Source organism: Hemiscyllium ocellatum, chromosome 12 (assembly GCF_020745735.1).
Source record: "Hemiscyllium ocellatum isolate sHemOce1 chromosome 12, sHemOce1.pat.X.cur, whole genome shotgun sequence".
NCBI lineage: Eukaryota > Metazoa > Chordata > Chondrichthyes > Orectolobiformes > Hemiscylliidae > Hemiscyllium > Hemiscyllium ocellatum.
In genome coordinates this window covers 22,211,816-22,236,365 of record NC_083412.1, presented here as the reverse complement: position 1 = coordinate 22,236,365, position 24,550 = coordinate 22,211,816, and the positions used below count along the sequence as shown (strand labels likewise).

Below are 24,550 nucleotides of genomic sequence, written 5' to 3'. Positions count from 1 at the left end.
ATCCCTAATCAGTCCTTGCCTTTCCAAATACATCTACAAACTGTTCCTCATGATTCCCTCCAACAACTTGCCCACCACCGACATCAGGCTCACTGGATTTATTAAGTGCGTTCAGGAAAGTTTCTTCATGCAAGATATACAGGGTCCTACTTGGGAAGGGGCTAAACTTGACCTTCTCTTGGGAAATAGGATAGGACAGGTAACAAAGATGACCATGAGGGAGCACTTTGAGAGCAATTACCACAGTTCTATTAATTTTAAAATAGTTATGGAGAGGGACAAAACTGGTCCACAGGTTCAGGTTCTAATTTGGGGTGTAAAGTGAATTTTGATGGAATTCATACAGAAGCTTGCAGGGGTTGATTGGAATAGTCTGTTTGCAGGCAAAGGGACCTCTGGTAAGTGGGAGGTCTTTAAAAGTGAGGTAAGTAGAGTTCAAGGTCTATATGTTCCTGTGAGGGTGAAGAGCAAAATTGGTAGGAATAGGGAACCCTGGATTACATGAGATATTGAGGCTTTGACTAGAAAAAAGGAGGCATCGTTCATGTACAGGCAGCTGGAATCACAGGAATCCCTCGAGATATACAGGAGTTTACTGAAGAAGGAAATCAGGAGGGCGAAAAGGGGTACAAGATAGCCTTGTTTGAGAAGATTAGGATGATTCCAAAGAGGATATTTAAGTATATTAAAGGAAAAAGAATAACTAGAGAGACAATAGCACCCCTCAAGGACTAAAGTGGACATGTATGTGTTGAACTGTGGGATAGGTCCTCGAATATTTCTTCTGTGTTTACCATCGAGAAAGATATAAAGACTTGGGAGCTTAGTTGTGATATCTCGGGGACAGTCCATTTCACAGTAGAGGTGGTGTTGGATGTATTAGAATGAATGAAGGTGAATAAATCTCCTGGCCCTGGCCAGATATATCCAAGAACACTGCAAGAGGCTAGAGAAGAAATTGCAGGGGTCCTGGCTGATATTTTTGTATCATCATTAGCCACAGGATGAGGTCACGAAAGACAGAAGGGTAGCTCATGTTGTGTCATTATTTAAGAAGGGCTGCAAAGAAAGGCCTGGGAACTGCAGACCAGTAAGCTTAACAACTGTGGTGGGTAAGGTACTTGAGAAGATGCTGAGGGATAAAATATACATGCATTCAGAAAGGCAGGGTTTGATAAGGAGTAGTTAGCATACCTTTGTGAGTGGGAGATCATGCTCATAAATTTGTTAGAGTTCCTTGATAAAGTGACCAGGAAGGTTGACGAGGGCAGTAGACATAGTCTGTATGGATTTCACGAAAGCCTTTGATAAGGTTCCACATGGTAGGCTGCTCTGGATGGTTAGATCGCATGGAATCCAGGGGAGCTGGCAAATTGGATACAAAGTTGGTTTGAAGGTAGGAAGCAGAGGGTAATAGTGGAAGAATGCTTGTCGAACTGGAGGCCTATGGAGTGGTTCAGGGGTCGGTGCTGGACTCATTATTGTTTATCTGATGAGATTGTACAAGGCATAGTTAGTAAGTTTGCTGATGACACTAAAATAGGCAGTGGACAGTGAGGGAGGTTATCAGCAATTGATCAGCTGGAGAAGTGGGCTGAGAAATGGCAAATGGAGTTTGATATAGATAAGTGTGAGATCTTACCTTGATTTAACTTTCCAAAATATAATAGGTTCATGGTGAATGGTAAGGCCTTTAGAAGTATTGTGGAACAGGGATTTTGGAGTTCATGTTCACAATTCTCTGAAAGTGGAGTCACCAGTAGACAGGCAGTGAAGAAGGGTTTTGGCACACTGGCCTTCATCAGTCAGGAGTATAGAATTGAGAAGTTTCATGTGCAGTTACACAGGACATTAGTGAGGCAGTATTTGGAGTATTGTATTCAGTTTTGGTCACCTTGTTATAGGAAGGATGTTATGAAACTGGAAAGAGTGTCGAAGAAATTTACAAGAATGTTGCCTGGACTTAATGATCTGAGTTAATGGGAAAGGTTGGACAAGCTAGGGCTTTTATCTTTAGAGGCTGGGAGACTGAGGGGGAACCTTATAGATAGGAATATGGGCCAAATTCAGTGAAATCATGTTGGAGTGGATGGACATTTTGGTCGGCACAAACCATTTTGGGCCAAAGAGCCTGTCTATGTGCTGTTGGGCTCTATGACTCTATGAATATCCTTTCCTTCCACTTCTACATGCTTACTCTTTTTTCTCATTTAAATATTGCTTTTTGTGAACATTATGTACCAATATGGATCAGTTTTACTTTGCACATTAATGGTCATTTCTGTCTTCACAGCACTGTCTAACAAAATTCTTCCTGCCTCAGGCAATTAGGAAGCTACAACGACCCCCCATTGATGCAACCAATCAATCAAACCCATCTTTTAGCCATTAGAATACCATTATCCTGTCATCTCTTCACAAGCATAGAACTGGAGTAAACTGTAAACGACCTGATTCAAACATCAGTCTTGCAGAGATTATGCCACTAAAGCCCTGTGTGCTGAGAATGTGCACATTGTTCTCCTATGATCTGTAATGTCCACTGTTCAAACTGTTCCTATGGTTACACTATTCCATTTGATCCTCAGCCCTTTATGCAAGTTAGTTATTTGTGAGATTTATATTTTCTTCAGCTTTCAATGAATTTGGCCTGCATTTACCTTAGTATTTTGTCATATAATTCTGACATCCAGTTTATAATTTTTCCTTGAAATCTAACCATATCTTAAGATGCATCCCAGGTACTTGGCTTTGTTCTTTTCTCAAAGTGCAGGTAACTAATCCCCATAATTATCTTAGGTACATTGCTTTGCACATCCTCCTCAACACCCAAACTATGAACCTGTGCGCAGAACTGTATGCAACATCCAAAGACACTGACCAGAGGTTTCATGAAATTATCGCTTGTTGCAGGTCATATTTTGTTTTGACCCCTAATATCATTAATGACCTTTTATTTATTGCCAAACCTATCGATAAAGGCATTTTATGGTGCAAGTTAATCTGTAAATCTACAAATTTGTGAATTTTTGTTTTGAATGTGATGCTGTGTTGTGTACTGCTGTATGACTCTTTTTTTTCCCCTGTTGCTTGTCAAGCTTGTGGGGGAACTGCTTTTGGACAGACACAACTTTACAGTTATGACAAGGTATATCAGCAAACCTGAAAACCTCAAACTCATGATGAACCTCCTAAAGGACCAAAGTAGGAATATTCAATTTGAGGCTTTTCATGTATTCAAGGTGAGTTATGACTTTTTTAAAAACAAAGACTGATGTGGAACAAATACAACTAGCAGATTTTTTTAAAAAAAATCAGTAATTACTTATTGTTTCAAAAATAATCTTTCTTGAACCCTTTTAGACTCTGATGTGGAGATGCTGGTGTTGGACCTGGGTGGAGAAAGTCAAATAAACCTGTTGGACTATAACCCAGCATTGTGATTTTTGCCTTTTACTCTAGATTGAGTATAACCTGATTTGTTGAAGGAGGTTGATGGTAGTAATAAATAGCCTGATCCCTGAGTTTTTTTTTGGATTTAATCAGTTCTAGATTTTATCATTTGAATGCATCCTGTTGCGTTCTTACAGGTGTGATACACCAAGCATCCAGCTAGCTATTCATGCACTCTAAGTTTGAGTCATTATAAAGGATTATTAGTTATTGGACACTAAAGGTTTTCCAACAATAAATTTGACACGATTCCAGCTATTAGTTGCTGATTAGTTATGTGGGTTTGAAGTACTGAAATTGCTACATCTACCTCTCTCGCCTCCTTTTGCTTCTTGAAGTGTGACTAAGTATATAGTCATGTATCTCCTTTGATTTTGTGTCAGTTTTTGACTTGGAGCGCTCTTCTGAAAATCCTTTAGGTGCTCCACTACATTAAAGACCAAGATAGTTGTTGCATGAACTAATTGTGGTGAATCACAGTGGTTTGCTGGCTCATTTCCTTATGAAGGGCTTTTGCCCAAAACATCAATTTTCCTGACCTGCTGTGCTCTTCCTGCATCACACTCTCGACAGTGTTTGTTGTTGAGTTAAAGAATAAAGTTATTTTCTAGTGTAAACTTAGCCAGAAAGCCAGTGGTTTGATTCACAGTCCATGCTGAGTTACTTTAACCAGCAGTGGGCATCTGTAAGTCTCCATGTACCCTTCAATACAGGGATATCTTGCACTTTGTTTATAAAGCTGAAATGTAGATATAGGTCTTGTAAGAAAGGCTGGAATTGGGTGTGGTGTATATGAATCATTTTTTCTCTCCTCATCAAGTAACTTAGAGACATACACTGCCTTGGCCCCTTGGGTGAAATAAGAGAAATATGCCCCGTAACTGGCAAGATCTTAATTGAAACCTTGAAAATGGGTTCTTCTGTTCCATATATAAGGAGAATACATAGGGCTCTTGTGTTTAATAGAAATGGGTTTTAGGGTGTGAAAACTATCAATTCTGCCAACTCATTATCTCATCAGGGTTAATTAATTGAGCCAGTTTCTTACTGCCCTTTTAAGTTGTGTTATTTAGTTTATGATAACTTCTCTTTCAACATTTCCATTGGTACCCTGATGTAAAAAGCACTTCAATGTTTCACTGAAGCCCAGAGAAATGGAGAACAATTAGAAGGAAGGAGAGCAGCTGGGCCTTGAATTCTTCCAGCCTAGAGGTGGAACACTACACTAACAAAAGCCCCATTAACAGCTGTTCTACAATTAGTAAGATGCAGAACTGCTCCATGTTAAAGTTTCATAGGCATTTATTGTAGTGTTGTGTGGTTTTGGTTGAACAGCTCACTGATGGCAAACTCAAATCCCATCATGGTGGGTTGTGAAATGAAATGAATGCATTTGTTAATTTGTTGATTATAAGCAGGAAAGAAAAATCAGTGCCCTATTCTTTGCCTGCCCTACACAATACTTGTCTACAATTGTTAATGTCCCATAAAGCAATTGCCAAGGATCCAAAATCCACCACCACCACCTCAGTCAGAATGGTATAAGTTTTAGCCTGAACAGCATTGACCACACCCTGAGAAGGTTTTTTTTTGGCACTTTTTAAAAATCAACACAATAATCTATTGTTAGTTTTTTTAAAAATTTAATTTAAATTTTAAAATGAAACTTTTACATGAGGTTTTCAGCCAAGACAGTTTGAGTGCTTATGATGAACAAACTCCCATGTCACAACTGGAGCAAAGAATACCCCGTTGCATCTGCCCCCAGCACCCTGCATTCCTCCCCCTCCATGATACATGCACCTCCCCCCACACACTGCACCTCACGTGCACACTCGCCCTCAACCTCTGCCACTGCACGTGCACGTACACACATAAACACACACCCCCCCCCCCCCCCCCCCCCCCCCCCGCACTCCACTAATATCACAAAAGCACACCATTTACAAAAAAAACTTTTCCGATTTGAATTGGACATTAGTCAATTCCATCCCAATGTTAATACTCCATGCATCCTTTCTCCAACCTAACCCTCCTTCCTCTAACCCGATCAGCATCTCTTTATTTGTTTCTTTCAACTTCATGTCATCGTCTAGTTTTTTTTCCTATCAATGCTGTGTCTTGGGTAAAGAATACAGTGCATTAATGGTCATGGTACAGGACTAGCAATCCAGAGATCTGGACTAATGTTTCAGTATCAGGAGTTCAAATTCACAGCCGCTGGAGACATTAAATTTGTTTAATTATGAAATAAATAAATAGATCTGAATTTTTAAAAAAGTCAATAATGGTGCATATCATTAAGTAAAAGCATCTGTTTCACTAATTTCCAAATCTTCTATTCTTGCCTGATCTGTTCTACATGTGACTCCAGGCCCTCAGCAGTGTGGTTGATTCTTAACTGCCCTCTGAAATAGCATAGCAAACGACTTACTGGAGTGAACCTCTACCATACTGGCCATAGTGGTGCAAGAAGACAGTTCTCCAGCACCTTTTCTAGGACAGTTGTGGATGGCAGGAAATGCTGATCTAGCCAATGATGCCCACTTCCTCTGAATAATCTTTTTAAAAATAAACTATTTTACTTGTTAGGAAGTCCTGCATTCTCACCACACTTTTTGGTTTAAAAAGTTCCTTTTTAATTGCTTAGTAATCATTGTCTTTTTTTGGCTGGAAGCTTTACTTTCCACCAAGTGGAAACACGCATTTCTTTAAAAATGAACCCTGTGCTGTATTTTGTGTTTTTAACCTCATTGCTGGTCTGATGTTCATTTTCAGTTTGTGGAGCTTTGTGTACAAATTGGCTGCTGCATTAGCCGATATACAGTTGCCAGCAATGTGTTTTTTTTTGCATGGATAGTCCGTATTACATACCCTGTGCACTCTGAACATGAAAGGGCTATGCTATTAGCTGTTCTGTCAGTGGGGTGGACATAAAATTAAACGCACTTGATTAAGGTTAGGGAAAATTGTGAGCATGATGTAAGTGTGCTTAAACTGCCCGTCTTCTCTTGCTTTTTCTGAAGCTTCTTCAATGCCACCCTGCCCCTCAGAGATCCTTACACACTTTCAGTTTAGCTGCTTGTACATTCTCAGTGATCACAGTCCCACTGTTGACAGCTGTGCTTTCCGCTGCCAAAGTCTGAAACTCTAGAGCTTTCTATCTAAATATCTCTTGCTCTCTGCTTCAACAGCTGTCCGCCTTTTAGGTTGTTCATTTAAACCTATCTGTTTAAAACCGAGAATTGTGGATGCCTCAAGTCTGAAACAAGATTAGTTCTGACGAAGGGTCATTGAACTCGAAACGACTCTGTGTTCTGTCTACAGTTGCTGCAGACTTGCTGAGTTTCTCCCAGCAATTTCTGCTTTTGTCTTTGAATAAGTGTTTAGTTGCCTATTTTAACAGTACCTTGGTATGTTTTGCTTACATTAAACATGTAATAGAAATCCAAGTTTTTGTGCACAACAGGATTACAAGTGGTAAATTTCAGTCAGGGAGAACAGAGTTTAAGGAGGAGAACAACATAATATTGGCACTCTTAAAGATTAATGACAGCATGGGCACGCATAACTTTTCATAACTTTTTTTCTGGGTGAAAGGCAGGGTCATAGAAGATTATTCTGCCAAAGCATACCATAGCCCCCTTAACAGAAGTTAGAATTGTATTCTGTTGATGTGGGCAGTCTATTTTTGTTTCTGCCAACCATGCAGCAAGACAATAAAGCACACTGCTGAGCTCCCAGCACGAGCTGAGGGAACAGCCTGGCTAGGAACTCCGGTTGTTCTCTCTGCTATATACTTTAATACCTATTTATATAATAACCCAATTGTTCTAGTCAAAATATACTTTTGGATTAAAAAAATGCAGCTTAAAGATAATATTATATGTATTACTTCAGAGGATAGTATTTGTCCCTGTGAATATTTAAAGTTAAACTAAGTCCTGATTTAGCAGAAATGTACAACTCATGTCTGGGCTCTTTGTACTTATGATAACATTTCAATACCAGTTCATTTATTTATTCATTCATGTAGGATAAAATTCTTCCAGCTGTATTTTGGCAGAAGTTTCCTTTTGGGTTTAACCTGTAGAATGTTTTTAACCAAAGTGTGGTGAGAACATTTTACAATAAATTTCTAACTTTGTACTTTATTGGCTGGGAAGCACTTAAGGGTGTCCTAAGGCTATGAAACAATGCTTATGGAAATGCAAATTAGAATTAGAATCCCTACATTGTGGATATAGGCCTTTTGGCCCAACAAGTCACACCGACCCCCTGAAGAATTCCCCATTACTCTACATTTACCTCTGACTAGTGCACCTAACCGACACATTCCTGAACACTATGGGCAATTTAGCATGGCCAGTTCACCTAACCTGTACATTTTTGGATTATGTGAGGAAACCCACGCAGACATGGGGAGAATGTGCAAACTCTACATAGACAGTTGCCCGAGGCTGGAATCAAACCCGGGTCCCTGGTGCTATGAGGCAGCAGTGCTAACCACTAAGCCACCATGTCGCCCAGTCAGTGGGAAGAGTGGAGGGGATAGGTGAGTAGGAAGATGGACAGGTCAGGTCAGGGAATCTTTAAGGAGAAAATTTGATAGTAAGTAACTAAAATCTTAACGTTTTAACAATCTGATATTTCGGTCATTGGAAGACAACCAGTGTTAACAATATTTTTCTTAAACTGTTTTGCTTAGTTCATTGTTTAAACTGCAAAACATCTTTATTAAAATTACTGTTGCAGAAAAATCAAGAAGTCTTCTTTCAATTGGAATAGATCACAATTCCACATAAATATCACCTCAAGTCTGCCATAACACAGCATGAAAATCTCTTGGTACCCAGGCAGCCCAAAGTAATTGTCATTCTACCTGAAACTTTATTCTGTCATTCTGATGTGATGTAGAATGTAGTGTACAGTTTGATTTTCTATGCTGGCCCAATGTAAAATTGGTGGTGTATAAGTTCTGTGCTGCTATGTTTAAAGTGCCCAGTGTCCTATCATGGGAAACAAAATCTTTTTCCTGTAGCTTTGAGTTTTTATGATTTGAGCGTCCTCATCCAAAATCATGTAAATCTAGTGGATATGAACAGATTGCATTAAGCCACAGGAGAACTCGGGATGTAATGAATAAAACAAGCTGCAGGCAGCTATAAGAGTACTTGTTTAGCTTGCTAAATCCCCAGTTCATGCAGCAAGCTATGATTTTGTGAAATATTAAAAAACTTCGAATTTGGTGAGGCAGGGTGATACCAACGGCTTAGGCTTGATACCATGATGGGCAACATGACATTTGAACATCTTGGGATTAACTGCATTTGCCTAATTTGTATATTGATCTCTCCCTTTGCTCTTTCTAGGTTTTTGTGGCAAATCCCAATAAAACGCAACCTATTCTGGATATCCTGTTGAAAAACCAGACCAAGCTCATAGAGTTCCTTAGTCAGTTTCAAGCAGACAGAACAGATGATGATCAGTTTAATGATGAAAAGTCCTATTTGATCAAACAAATCAGGGATTTGAAAAGACCAGCACCTCAACAGTCGTAACACATTTGGTGATAGGAAGTTACATCAGCGAATGGAGCTTTAACTATTTACCGCACCTGTGTACAATTTGATTACATTTCTTTATAGGGAAGGGATTGTGTAGTAACAGTAACTCACTTCTAATATTTATATATGATAAAACTAATTTTATTCATGCATATTGTCTTTGAGTGCCTGTATATTAGTTTGTTTTTCCTCTTACATCTATGGCTGTTTGTAAGTTTAGGAGTTTACATACTCGTACGGTAGCAGTGATTCTTTGCCCTGCTAGTTTTAAATTTTTAAGTGACCATGCCTGGGATTGTTTTAGCGAGTGTTTGATTAGTTGGCAACAGCCTTGGTGGCTTTGATCTTGTTTGCTACTGTATTACTATGTAAATTAGTTTTTATTTTGAGTATGTTTATCACTATGGATAAGGCAAAGTCTGCAGTGCTATCTGTTCACCATGGTAAATGCACAGAGCTTGCTACTTTTGAATGATTCTGACTTGCTTTAAGAATGGGCTTCCTAAATCATCTTAACTTGATCCTGTTGAAAGTTCCTACACTGCATTAGATTAGAGGTCTAAAGTATGTAAGCTTAATGTCAAGAGCAGACACCCTACGTCTATCCATGTAAACCTACTCCTTTATATTGGTACACAATTTTTATTGTGAACAAGTCAGCTTAAATTGGTAAAGAATGATTGGTGAGTCTTTTATGTAGAAATGTCCCAGTCATTATTTTATTTGCTTGGAAGGGGTCAAGCTGTAATTTAATTTTATGGTTGCACATATTGTTTTTCTTTCCAAAACGTGTAATTGTACATATGTGGTTGCATTCAATGAATACTCGTTACACTGTATGGCTGCATTTAGAAGTAATTGCTCTGATGGTCAGCTCTTCACAATCACAAAACAGCCTAATTTGAGTACTTTTTAAATAAAAGACATTAAAATAATGAAAAGCTTAATCAGTTTTTTTTGTGTTAAATGATTTATGCTTTGCCAAAATTATTTTACTTGGGTTCACTTTTAAAGATAGAATGTGAATTCTGTATTATTTTGAAGGGTTATTTACTTGTTAAATTGCTAATCATATGTTTTTGCATTTCAAGTCAGATGCTTTGGGGAAATTCTTTCTGTACCGCCACTACGAAGTTGTGAAACATTGTACCAGCCTTATTACTGAAGTAAACAATCTGGATAGTACATCAGATTAAATTGTTTATTCCAGTGGTGAGCCAGTATGCAAAACTTGTGTGGACATGGTTTAAAAATTAAAAGGAAACATACTGATTTAAGGCTGCATTTCTGGTCTACTGTGGTGCTTTTAAGTTTTGAGAGGATATTGCAGTTTTATAAGTGATTGGTGTTGTCTTTCACTTTTAAAGTATTGTTGAATCTTCATCTCATCATCCTCCTCCACACCTGTTCCCCTCCTTTTGTTCCATACTCCTTTGTGGATACTTAGAAGAACTGATGTTTACAATTTATCTTGATGGCTTGAGAAATTGAATTTTCGTTTTAAAAGTTTGGAAATAAAAAAAAGGTGGTATCATTAAAATAACAATTAAATGTTGAATTTTTGTAAAATCTGTTACCTATGACTCCCATCCAACACCAATGCTGTCCACTCTTAACTGGCTTCTAAGAAGGCCAAACAAGCTAATCAGTTATAGCAATACGTACGCAATAAATTTGGGCCTCCTTACTAGTATCCAAGACCTGAGTGAGTAAGCTTGTTGGTTTCAGTAAATTTGTTGGCTAGGAAAATATGAAAAAGAAAAAATAACTTTCCCAACATTTACCAATAAGCTGGAATGCTCAATATTTTAAATGGGAAAATAATTGTAGTTAGACAGGACCTTTCCAGTGACATCAGATCAGAAGTTGTCTTCTGGGAATATTTCCAAAGTCTGATTAAAATCAGCTGCTTTTCCAGTTGCATGTGATACTAACTTTCTTTGCATTTGATTTAGTTAGCTAAGATTTTTTCAGTCCTTTAAGTTGACTAGGTTTCAGTTGTACAGCGTGGAAACAGACCCTTCGGTTGATCTGTATGATTATTATGGTTTGAATCTTTTCCCTGTATTATTTCATGTTTACGGTTGGCCATCACGAGCTGATGGGTTTCAATCAGTAAACCCAATGTATAGTTTCATTCTAGACCTGGCATACACTAACTTAATAATCAATTACTGAAGATCACAATGAGCTGCTTACCTGAGAACATACTGGTTTCTCACCAAGTGCAGAAGGTGTGAGATTCTACACCTCTGAAGAAAGAGACATAAGCTCCATTTGCATTCACTGGTTGATGTGAACACCATTTTCTGTTACACCCCTCCCATTTTGTATTGGGTGCCTCCCTGTAAAAGTAATACAAGATTTTCACTTTCTCCCCCGTTCCTAGTTTGAGGTACCCTGAGAAACCCATGTAATTTCACACGAAAACCTTCTAACATTGGGTGTGCCTTCCCAGTTTTTAATATATTTTCCATATGAGAGTTATGCTTAATTTTTGTGGTTGCTGTTGACCACCCTCTGGTGGCTTCTGAGAACTAGAAAAAGATGCTGTACAGAATGCTGAATAATACAGATTTTCTTCAATTTACCGCAGCAAAAATAATGCTGCTTTCATGAAGTCAGGATTTCCTACATCTTCAGTCAATTAATTATGTTTGTGATCACTCAACATAGGAAATGATTTGGTTTGATTTATTATTGTCCGATGTACTTGGGTAAAGTGAAAAATTTTGTTTTGCATGCAGTATGGGAAGATCATATCATACAAAGATCATGGTGGTAGAACAGAATAAGGAATACAAAGTTCTGACTGCAAAGAAGGTGCACAAAAGCAAGATCAACATTAAATTTGAGAGGTCTAATCAGAAGTCTAGTAATTGTAAGGGAAAAAGCTATTGATAATAAAAAATGTATAACCATTCAACATAATTGTTTTGTGTGCTACTGTTTGCCAAAAACTCATCAAAACCATGTCTATGGAGACTGAGGACAGTATAAAGCTTGGTAGTTCCTTTCATTACATTTCTGGTAAATAGCTTTCAGCACTAATCATTTCCTTTGAGGAAGGAAAGTAGGATGTAAAAGATATATAATTGAGAATGTGGCAATTGAGTTGTGAACAGCAAGGTCCCGCAAATAGGACTGTAATGACTAGATAATTAATTATAGTACGTTGAGGAACAAAGATTCAGGATAAGAGAGGACCCCTCCCCCAGTGATCTGTCATGAGAATCTTTTGCATCTACCTGAAATGAAAAATGGCTTCTTGGTTCAGCATCTCATCTAATGAAAGATGCCTCTGACAGTGCAGCACTAACTTGTGTGCTGAGATCTCTGAAGTGGAACATGAACCTACAATCAGTTGTAACAGTGCAAGCTACTTATTAACATAATTGCAGTACAATTGCATTATGTCTTTTACATCTCTCCTTCCTCAAAGGAATTGACTAGTGCTGAAAGTACTATTATCAGCAGCCCCCAGACATTCTCAGTGAGATCATTTATGAGAGAGGTTAGAGAGTAAATGCTGCCAGGAAATGAAATGAAAAGAAATACAAAGCTTTACACTGTCCTCACAGTCTCCAAGAAATGAATGTTTCATATTTGCTGTGGCTTTTAGAACCATTTTGGCAAAGAAACAATTATGTTGAGTGGTTGTACTTTTTTTTTAACCAATGGCTTCTTGAAGACTCTAATAATCCTTTTTGTTGCTTTAGCCTAAATCTAGTCTTGACATTCCTCCTTCTGTTGTGCATTCAGAACTCAAAATGAATTAGACTTCAGAGGCTGAAGTCCTTTTGTATTTTTTGTCATTATATGGCATGCAGTGTTGCTGGCTTTGGTAGTTTTAATCACCCAGGCAGCAGTTAAGAACCACTACATCTGGAGTAACTTAGTGAACCAGATGGGTTTTTAATGACAATTGCCAATGGTGATATAGTCACCACTAAGCCAATTTTTAATTCCAGATTTTTATTAAATTCACATTTCAGCATCTGGGATTTGAACCCCTATACCTAGAACAATAGTTGGAGGTTCTAGATAAGCCAAAGGTAAGAAGAAGTTGGACCTTTTTAATCAAATTGAATAAAAGCCTGGTACCTCTGCATTGCAATAGAAATGTAATATAGGAAGGATGATAATATTGCAGATTAAAATTATCTATGCTCTGTGACTTTGCTATATCTTTATGAAGCATAAATATTTCATTTGAGTTGGCCCTTGCCTTCAAATTTCAAATCTATAGCACTGACTCACAACAATGATTTCTGGTTATTGTTAAAAATTCTGCCTGAACTAAATAAATTAAAATTGCTGGTCAGTTCCCCATTTTATTTTATGACTAGATGTTATTTATTTATTTATTTATTAATTTGCTGCTTTATATATTTAATTGTGATCTCTGCTGCTTCATTAGTTCGTAGTTGCTTATGTAGCTGTGTTGAGTGTTCATCAGTACTGTATCCCTTTCCCATCTTCAACAATGTGTGGCTCAAACTCTCAGAGTAACATAAAACTGTAGAACATTTACATTTTAAACCTCCCGCTTTATTACTACTTCAAATCATCACAACTGTGCAGTCTGCTGTGCATTGTCATCGCATTATTTGGGAATGTTAATACATTAGCTTTAATTATTATTCAAGTATTAACTGCCTTTGTCCCGTATTGAAATATCACAAGATCAATTAGTATTGTAGACACTGAACACTTGGGTATGTTATGATAGAGCCAAAGAAACTTCAGAGTACAAAGCATGCAGGAGGAAATGTGATTCAGTTATTTTGCATAGAGCACATTAAGGAAAAAACAACTAGAAAGCATAACCCAATTTGTACTTCCCTTGTGGACAGCATAACATTTTTTACACAGCTCCACTCAGAAGCAGAAATTCTAATGAAGGTAAACAACCACTCCACACCAATCAGCCATTTTGCTAGAACTATTCAAGGTCCAAAGTAAGTTGCTAATGGGAAAGAGCAATTATGTAGATATTTTTAATCCAACTGTTCAGAGATGTGATGACAAACCTTGGGATCAGGTGGTATTTGAACCTAGGCCCCCAGCTCAGAGGTTGGGACAGAACAATGATCCATGAGCATCCTTCTGCTGTAAATTCTATACTGACATGTATGCATTAATGAACATATCCTGTAGTGAAATTGCTGATCATGCAAAACATGGAGAACTGCTTTGAGAGACTGATTCACCTAACATTCAATTATATTGTAACTTCATTAGTCTGCCGTAGTTACACATCGCTGCCATAGATCCACATATCCCTCATCGACCTTGCATGTGAAATATTTTACCCCCGAATACAACTGAGCTGAACATTAAGCCTTGAGTTGAATCAAACATGTATAGAAACAGCAACTTTTTTCTTGAGCTCTTCTACAAAGTTTCAAACCACACTTGTTTGAAAATTACCAGGAAATATAAAGAGGGCAAAGACAATCTCGCATGCAAAAGTCATCCCATGCAAGACCTACCATTGATATCCATATACTGATGTGGTGCTGCTAAAGAACTGCAGCAAAGTGATTGCTTAAAAAGGTTTGCAAGAGTGGCTACTAAAATTAGCAAAATAAATTGCCAAGCTTTCAAACTGGACAACTGTGGGTCTGGTGACAGGAAATGCTGCCTGGCCTAAAGATAATATGCCTGCGATGGCTCCGAGATAAATCAATGATAAGTAACACAGTAACTGGAAAAGCTACTACAATGTAAAGGAAACATGAACGAAGTATAACATGAGTTTTGTCAATGATTTGAATAGAATTAAAATGTTACATGTTCTAAAACAATGATGCTCCATCTAATCAGTGTGTTGTCCTCGCCAAAGAGCAGAGTAATGTCTTCATTAGTATTGCAGTCCGTTATGTGTAGTTTACTTCAGTAACATTGAGTTTATTCTGTACCCCAAATATTCTTCACAAAGGAAATCCTTTAGACTTCGATTTTAAGTCTAACATACCTAGATTTTTGTGCCTCCAGGTATTTGTACCTCTGTGGTAGGAATCCTGCTTTCTAGCGAGGAGCCAGATGAAAGCTGGCTGGGATGGTGCAACTGGCTGCCATCATGAGTTCCAACCTCTTGGGATGAGTTATGTAAGCCTCTAGAGGGCAAGGCTCTTTCATATTTGTCACTCAGGTTTTGGTGTGCACAGATTTGTTCAGTTATCATGTTGGCATAACCCTCTCTCATGGTTGACAGTATTTTTTCCCCAAGGCTTTCAAATCCCATTTGCAAGCTTTCTTGAACCTTTGAACCCACGTCAGATATACCAGTATTCAGGGAATTTTGAAGAGATGTTCCTATGTTACTCAGTCCCTGGATAAAAGAGTTTTCTACCACCGATACTATCTGAGGTGATGCCTCCTCCCTGGTAGTCTGGAATGCAGTCAGTTTGTGTTTAAGCAAATTTTGGACATCAGATAAAGAGCTATTCAGTCTTGACATGGTCATCATCATTCTGTCCACAGCATCATTCATCACTTGCACTGAAGTTAGGAGACTTTGGAGATAGGACTGTTGCTCCACTAATCTCCTTTTGAAAGCTGGTTCATTGATCTCCAAATTTAGCAGCTCTTCCTTTTGCGATTCAGACCAAGGAGTTGTGAGTGGTCTTTTCAAATCGCCTTTGCCCAAGGGAGATTGAGGGTTCTCCATAATTTCCATATCCTCCAGTACTGATGACTCTAAAGTAGATGCAGATAGTGTGGTGGAGCCAATTGGACCAATGATGGCAGTGTTCGATATCCCTGTGGAGAGGGTACTCTGGAGTATGAAAGATTTATTTGGACCTCTCTTTCCTGTGTAGAGAAACCAAGTGAAAGTAAGGTGTGCTGGAAGTTATGGTTGAGAATCCATAATTATAACACCAAGTACCATGGAGCAGATAAATGTCTAATAATTGGCCAAAACAGCGCAAACCTGAGGATAAATGGAGCAGCTACTAACACCTTTGTTGTAGGGACCATGTAGAATTCAGCAAGATACGTGCAAGACATAATTTTTAAAATACTTAGCCAAATAGATGAACATGTTCAGAGCTTGACTTGTATTGTCTTAAAGAGGGGTCTTCTGGTGCAGTGATAATAAAAATATCAGAGCCTGAGTTTAAGTCCCAACTATTTCAGAAGTAGTCAACCTGTTCAAACACGTTATGACGAAGAAATAGCTGCAAGTGCAGCTAGCACCAGAAGCTGTTCCATTTGATTTGAGGTTTCCGAACCATGAAGTAGAAATTGCATCAGAATAGCATAAAATTTCACTTTTCTTCCACATTGAAAAGGGTACTAATTACATCAAATTGCCATGACCTGATGTGAATTAAGAAACCTTACACTCGAATCATAGAACCATATAGTACAGACAGGAACAGGCCCTTTGTCTCACCTTGTCTGTGTCAACCATGATGTCATTTTAAACTCATCCCATCTGCCTGTGTATGGTCCATATCACTAATTTCCTGCCTATTCATTTAACCCTCCAAATGCCTCTTAGAAGCAGGTGCAATAGTAACATTTATTACCTCCCCTGGCAGTCTGTTCCGGGCACCTACCACCCTCTGCATAAAATACTTGCCTTGTACAGGTTTTCCTGCTATAATGCATGTTTTGTTTGTGTGAATTTGCTATAATGTGATTTGACAAATTAGGGACATTGTTTCTAAAGCACAAACTTTCAAAGCAATTGGTCATAACGCAATTCTGGCCCTGCTTTAAGTGATTTTCTTAACACTGGATTGCATGAGAACAGAACTACCATGTTCTAGTAGAATGGACTGTACATCTCCTTTAAACGTTCCCTTCTCACCTTAAAGCTATGTCCCATAGTATTTGACATTTCCACCCTAGGAAAAAGACTCCTACTATCCAATCTATATACTTCTATCAGGTTGTACTTCAGCTCTACTCTATTGAAAACAATCCAAGTTTGTCTCTCCTTTAAGCTAATAACGCTCCAATATAGGCAAACCCTAGTAAACCTTTTTTGCACTCTCTCCAAAACTTCCTTCCTATTATATAGTGACCAGAACTGCACATAATACTCTGAATGTGGCTGAATTCAAATTTTATAAAGATAACTTATACATTCAATGTTCACAGGTGGGTCAAGGAATGGCGGATGGAGTTTAATTTAGATAAATGGGAGATGCTGCATTTTGAAAAGGCAAATCATGGCATGACTTATAGACTTAATGGTAAGGTTTGGGGAGTTTTGCTGAACAAAACTCTTGGAGTGCAGGTTTATAAGTCCTTGAAAGTGGAGTCAGAGATCGATAGGATAGTGAGGAAGGCGTTTGGTATGCTTTCCTTTATTGGTCAGAGTATTAAGTACAGGAGTTGGGAGGTTATGTTGCGGCTGTACAGGATATTAGGTAGGCCACTTAGAGGCATAGAGATGTACAGCATGGAAACAGACCCTTCGGTCCAACCTGTCCATGCCGACCAGATATCCCAACCCAATCCAGTCCAACCTGCCAGCACCCGGTCCATATCCCTCCAAACCCTTCCTATTCATATATCCATTCAAATGCCTCTTAAATGTTGCAATTGTACTAGCCTCTACCACATCCTCTGGCAGCTCATTCCATACACATACCACCCTCTGCCTGAAAAAGTTGCCCCTTAGGTCTCTTTTATATCTTTCCCCTCTCACCCTAAACCTATGCCCTCTAGTTCTGGACTCCCGACTCCATTGTCTATTTATCCTATCCATGCCCCTCATAATTTTGTAAACCTCTATAACATCACCCCTCAAACTCCGATGCTCCAGGGAAAACAGCCTCAGCCTCTCCCTATAGCTCAAATCCTCGAACCCTGCAACATCCTTGTAAATCTTTTCTGAACCCTTTCAAGTTTCATAGCATCTTTCCGATAGGAAGGAGACCAGAATTGCACGCAATATTCCAACAGTGGCCTAACCAATGTCCTGTACATCCGCAACATGACCTCCCAACTCCTGTACTCAATACTCTGACCAATAAAGGAAAGCATACCAAATGCCTTCTTCACTATCCTATCTACCTGCGACTCCACTTTCAAGGAGCTATGAACCTGCACTCCAAGATCTCTTTGTTCAGCAAAACTCCCTATGACCTAACCACTAAGTAGGCAAAAACAATGACTGCAGATACTGGAAACCCGGTTCTGGAAAAGCACAACAGTTCAGGCAACATCTGAGCAGCAGTAAAATCAACGTTTCAGGCAAAAGCCCTTCATCAGGAATACAGGCAGAGTGCCTGAAGGGTGGAGAAATAAATCCACCCTTCAGGCACTCTGTCTGTATTCCTGATGAAGGGCTTTTGCCCGAAACGTTGATTTTACTGCTCCTCGGATGCTGTCTGAACTGCTGTGCTTTCCAGCACCACGAATCCAGAATCCTTACCATTAAGTGTATAAGTCCTGCTAAGAGTTGCTTTCCCAAAATGCAGCACCTCGCATTTATCTGAATTAAACTCCATCTACCACTTCTCAGCCCATTGGCCCATCTGGTCCAGATCCTGTTGTAATTGGAGGTAACCCTCTTCGCTGTCCACTACACTTCCAATTTTGGTGTCATCAGCAAACTTACTAAATGTACCTCTTATGCTCGCATCCACATCATTTATGTAAATGACAAAAAGTAGAGGACGCAGCACCGATCCTTGTGGCACTCCACTGGTCGCTGGCCTCCAGTCTGAAAAACAACTCTCTGCCACCACCCTTTGTCTCCTACCTTTGAGCTAGTTCTGTTATCCAAATGGCTAGTTCTCCCTGTATTCCATGAGATCTAACCTTGCTATCAGTCTCCCATGGGGAACCTTGTCGAACGCCTTACTGAAGTCCATATAGATCACATCTACTGCTCTGCCCTCATCAATCTTCTTAGTTACTACTTCAAAAAACTCAATCAAGTTTGTGAGACATGATTTCCCACGCACAAAGCCATGTTGACTATCCCGAATCAGTCCTTGCCTTTCCAAATACATGTACATCCTGTCCCTCAGGATTCCCTCAAACAACATGCCCACAACCGAGGTCAGGCTCACTGGTCTATAGTTCCCTGGTTTATCTTTACCGCCCTTCTTAAACAGTGGTATCACGATTGCCAACCTCCAGTCTTCCGATACCTCACTTGTGACTATTGATGATACAAATATCTCAGCAAGAGGCCCAGCAATCACTTCTCTCGGTTCCCACAGAGTTCTCGGGTACACCTGATCAGGTCCTGGGGATTTATCCACCTTTAACCGTTTCAAGACATCCAGCACTTCCTCCTCTGTAATCTGGACATTTTGCAAGATGTCACCATCTATTTCCCTACAGTCTATATCTTCCATATCCTTTTCCACAGTAAATACTGATGCAAAATATTCATTTAGTATCTCCCCCCATTTTCTGCGGCTCCACACAAAGTTCGCCTTGCTGATCTTTGAGGGGCCCTATTCTCTCCCTAGTTACCCTTTTGTCCTTAATATATTTGTAAAAACCCTTTGAATTCTCCTTAATTCTATTTGCCAAAGCTATCTCATGTCCCCGTTTTTCCCTCCTGATTTCCGTCTTATGTATACTCCTACTTCCTGTATACTCTAAGGATTTACTCGATCTATCCTGTCTATACCTGACATATGCTTCCTTCGTTTTCTTAACCAAACCCTCAATTTCTTTAGTCATCCAGCATTCCCTATACCTACCAGCCTTCTCTTTCACCCTGACAGGAATAAACTTTCTCTGGATTCTAGTTATCTCATTTCTGAAGGCTTCCCATTTTCCAGCCATCCCTTTATCTTCAAACATCTGCCTCCAATCAGCTTTTGAAAGTTCTTGCCTAATATCGTCAAAATTGACCTTTCTCCAATTTCGAACTTCAACTTTTACATCTGGCCTATCCTTTTCCATCACTACTTTAAAACGAATAGAATTATGGTCACTGGCCTGAAAGTGCTCCCCCACTGACACCTCAGTCACCTGCCCTGTCTTATTTCCCAAGAGTAGGTCAGGTTTTGCACCTTCTCTAGTAGGTACATCCACATACTGAATCAGAAAATTGTCTTGTACACACTTAACAAATGCTCCTCCATCTAAACCTTTAACACTATGGTAGTCCCAGTCGACTTCTGGAATTTTGCATTCAGTTCTGGTCTCCATGCTATAGGAAAGATGTTGTGAAACTTGAAAGGATTCAGAAAAGATTTGCAAGGATGTTGCCAGATTTGGAGGTTTGAGCTGTAGAGAAAGGCTGAATAGGCAGGGGCTATTTTCATGAGGCGCTGATAGAGTGAATAGCCAAGGTCTTTTCACTAGAGTAATTGAGTCCAAACCTATAGGGCATCAGCTTAAGGTAAGAGGGGAAAGATTGAAAAAGGGACCTAATGGGAGGCAACTTCATACAGAGGGCGGTGTGTCTATGGAATGAACTGCCAGACAAAGTGGTGGAGGCTGATACAATTACAATATTTAAAAGGCATCTGGAATGGTATATGAGTAAGGGTTTAGCAGGATATGGGCCAAATTGAACTGGATTAATTTAGTTTATCTGGTTTGCATGGAGGAGTTGGACTGAAGAGTCTGGTCCTGTATAGTCCTGCTCTGTAACTCTAAGACTGGCAAGCATGCCATAAATTTTCTTTACCACCTGATCCACTTGTGTTGCCACTTTGAGGGAGCATTCTAAGATCCCTCTGTACATCAATGCTGTTCAGGTTCCTACCATTAACTGGATACTTTTCCTTAGCATTTGATCTTCCAAAAGTGCAGTACCTCACACTTACCCAGATCATATGACTTGATGGCTCAGTGGTTAGCATTGCTGCCTCAGTGTCAGGGACCAAGGTTCAATTCCAACCTTGGAATGTCTGTGTAGGTTTCCTCTGGGTGCTCCAGTTTCCTCCCATAGTCCAAACATAGGTGAGTTAAATGGAATGGCCATGCTACATTGCTGATAGTTTGCACATGCCCAGACACTAAGTGGATGAGCCATGGGAAATATAGGGTTACAGGGATGGGATACTCTTTGGAGGGCTTGTATGGACTTGATAGGCCAAATGACCTACTTTCACACTGCAGGGATTCTTTAAACTACATCAGCCATTTCTCCAACCTATCTATATCCCACTGATGTTGGTATTGTCTGCAAACTTATTAACCCATCCATCTAGATTTTCATCCAACCAGCAGAGGTCCCAGTACAGATCCCTGAGAATAGCACTAGTCATGGACCTCCAACCTGAAAAATACCCTTCCACTACCATTCTTTTCCAAATGTGAGTTTATCCTATACTGAAGAATCTTCTCAGATAGTTTCCCTACTATCGATGCAAGACTCACTTGCCAATTATTTCTTGGATTATCCCTGTTGTCCTTTTTAAACAAAAGAAGGACAACATCGGCTATTCTTTAGCCACAGGCAAAATCCTAGAAGACTAAAGAGGGTATAAAGATCTCCGTCGAGGCCCCAACAATCTCCTCCCTTGCCTCCTTCAGTATCCTCAGATATATTCCATCAGGCTCTGGGGTCTTATCTACCTTAAAGTTTTTCAAGATACTCAAAACCACCCCCACCGAAATATTGCCAGTATATGAACACAGCCCTCCCTAATCTTAGTAACATCCATGTCCTTCTCCTTGATGAATCTTACTGGAGTGAAGAAGGATAAGAGGTGACTTGATAGGAGGTGTACAAAAATGATGAGAAGCATAGATAGAGTGAATAGTCAGAGACTTTTTCCCAGGGCAGAAGTGGCTATCACAAGAAGGCATAATTTTAAGGTGCTTGGAGGAAGGGGAGATGGTCAGAGGTCAGTTCTGTACACACAGTGGTGGGTACATGGAATGCACTGCCAGCAATGGTGGTAGAGTCAGATACATTAGGGATGTTTAAACAACTCTTGGATAGGCACACAGATAATAGTAAAATGAAGGATATGTAGGTTAGTTCGATCTTAGAGTAGGATAAAAGGTTGTGCCGTCAAGAGGCTGTACTGTTTTATGAATCCTAATAGGAAGTACTTATTAAGGACCACACCCCTTCCTCTGGCTCCATGCATAAATTCCCTTCTTGAGGACATGTAACTTTTCCATGGCCTCCCTCTTGCTCCTAATATAGGTGTAAAATGCCTTGATTAATCCTTCTTGCCAAGAATATTTCAAGTCTCCTTTTCGCCCTCCTAATTCCTTATTTAAGTTCCATAAGGGCCTTGTTCTGCTTTGTTTTCTAAACTTTATATATGCCTCCATTTTATTTTTGACTAAATTTTCAATATCTCTTATCATCCAGGGTTTCTGAATCTTGCCATCCTCATCTTTCATCCTCACAGGATCATGCTGGTGCTGAACTCTGATCAATTGGTCTTCAAAAGACTCCCACATACCAGATGTGGATTTACTTCCAAACAGCTACCCCAAAACTAATTTTCTCGAGTTCCTCCCTAACATTGTTGTAATTAGTCTTCCCCCAATTTAGCAATTTGACCTGAGGACCAGTCTTATACATAATTATCTTAAATACATATGGAATGATGATCACTGTTCCCAGAATTCTCTCCCACTGAAACTGAGATCACCTGGCCAGGCTCATCCCCAAGATAGGGCGAAAACGAGTACTGCAGACGCTGGAGATTAGAGCCAAGAATGTGGTGCTGGAAAAGCACAGCCAATCAGGCAGCATCCGAGGAGCAGAAAAATCGACATTTCGGGCAAAAGCCCTTCATCAGAATTTCTGTGTTTTCCAGCAACACAGATTTTCCTACTCCTCAGATGCTGCATGACCTGTTGTGCTTTTCCAGAAACACACACTCAATTCTGATCTCCAGCATCTGCAGACCTTACTGTCTCCTAGGCTGACAGTATAACCACATCATAGTGATTGAACCATTTCTTATTCCTGAGTTCTACCCATATGACCTCATTAGAGGAGTCCTTCATGATGTCCTCTCTTAGTGCAGCTCTGACATTCTCCTCAAATCAGTAATTCAACTCCTCCAACCCTTTTACATCCCTCTCAATTTCACCTGAAACACCTAAACACTGGAACATTGAGCTGCCAGTCCAGCTGTTCTCTTAACTAAGTTTCTATAATGGCTACAGCACTGAAATTCTTTGCACTAGTCTAGGTTCTCAGCTCATCTGCCTTACCTGTTACATTCCTTGCATTAAAATAAATATAGTTCAGACTACCAGTCCCATATTATTTATTGACCTGGCACTGTCTGTTCTTCGTATTAGACTTCAGACTTAGTTAACCTCTACCTTTTCCTCAATCACGCCACATGTTGAATCACCGCTCTGGTTTCCAACTCCCAGCACACGAGTTTAAACATTCGAGTGGCACGAGCAAACCTCCCTGGATCTTGGTGTCTCCCCAGTTTCGGTACAACCCGCCATTCTTGTACAGGTCCCTTGTTCCCTGGAAGGGATCCAGATATTTGAAGCCCTTCCCCCTACACCAGCTTTTTAGCCGCACATTAAACTATCCTGAGGCATAGGGAGTAATCCCAAGATTATAACCCGAGAGGTCCTGCTTTTCAACTTTCTACCTAACTCCCTAAATTCCCTCATCTCTCTTCCTGCCTCGATTGTTAGTCCCAGTCTGGACCACAACCTCTGGTTGTTCACCCTCCCTTTCAGAACATCCTGTGCACGCTCAGAGACATCCTTGACCCTGGCACCAGGTTGGACACACTCCATCATGGAATCTCACTCGTGGCCACAGAAATGCCTATCTGTGCCCCTGACTATCAAGTCCCTTATCCCAACCTACACGTTGACCCTCCCTGCTGTACAACAGAGTTAATCATGGTGCCACTGATCTGGCTGCTGCTCTTGCTTTCTCCAAGAAGCCAGTTCCCTTACACTATCCAAAGCAACAAACTTATTAGAGGGGAGAGTAGCCAGAGGGCACTCCTGTACTGCCTGCCTGCTCCTGCTGGCGGTCACCCATCTATCTGGCTGTGACCACATCCCTGAAACTCCTTATCAATAAAACATTCTGTCTCCTGGATGCTCCTCAGTGAGTCCATCTGCTGCTCCAACCGATCCATGTGGTCTGAGAGGAGCTGCACATGGACACACTTCCTGCAGACATGGTTGTCAGGCATATTTGATCCCTGATCTCCCAGGATAAGCATAGCATTCCATTAACTGCCAGTACTATCTTCCAGTAACCACAGGATTGAGAGAAAAGAAGATAGAAAAAGGAAAAGGATGTATGGCAGCACTGCTGATTAAAGAGGAACTAACACAAGAGTAAGGAAGGATATTAGCTCAGCTGAAATGAAGTTAGCATTAGTAGAGCTTAGAAACACCAAGAGGCAAAAATGATATTGGGGGTTTTATGTAGACTTCCAAATTGTAGGGATAATGTTGCAGAAGGCATTAGACAGATAATTGGAAAAGCAAGCAATATAGGACCACCTGTCATGATGGGCCACTTTAATCTGCAAATCAAATCAGTAATGATATGGAAGAGGAATTCCTTGTGTACAATAGTCAATCTAGCTGTGCAGGAACACTTGGGGAACATTGATCATAACATGATA

At 39.8% G+C, this 24,550-nt stretch overlaps 2 protein-coding genes across 2 annotated transcripts in view; one reads left to right on the top strand and one right to left on the bottom strand.

The window, feature by feature from the left end:
• cab39l (calcium binding protein 39-like) overlaps positions 1 to 9,967 on the top strand; it is a 78,525-nt gene extending 68,558 nt beyond the window's left edge. Inside the window, exons 8-9 of the mRNA XM_060833381.1 lie at positions 3,099 to 3,242; positions 8,826 to 9,967. Coding sequence (XP_060689364.1) covers positions 3,099 to 3,242; positions 8,826 to 9,014 — 333 coding nt within the window. The 3' untranslated portion in view covers positions 9,015 to 9,967. The remainder of the gene's footprint in view (positions 1 to 3,098; positions 3,243 to 8,825) is intronic.
• Positions 9,968 to 13,608: 3,641 nt separating this feature from the next.
• The window catches only part of cdadc1 (cytidine and dCMP deaminase domain containing 1), a 64,703-nt gene continuing 53,761 nt past the window's right edge, over positions 13,609 to 24,550 (bottom strand). Inside the window, exon 9 of the mRNA XM_060832929.1 lies at positions 13,609 to 15,839. Within this exon, the coding sequence (XP_060688912.1) occupies positions 15,001 to 15,839 (839 nt within the window). The 3' untranslated portion in view covers positions 13,609 to 15,000. The remainder of the gene's footprint in view (positions 15,840 to 24,550) is intronic.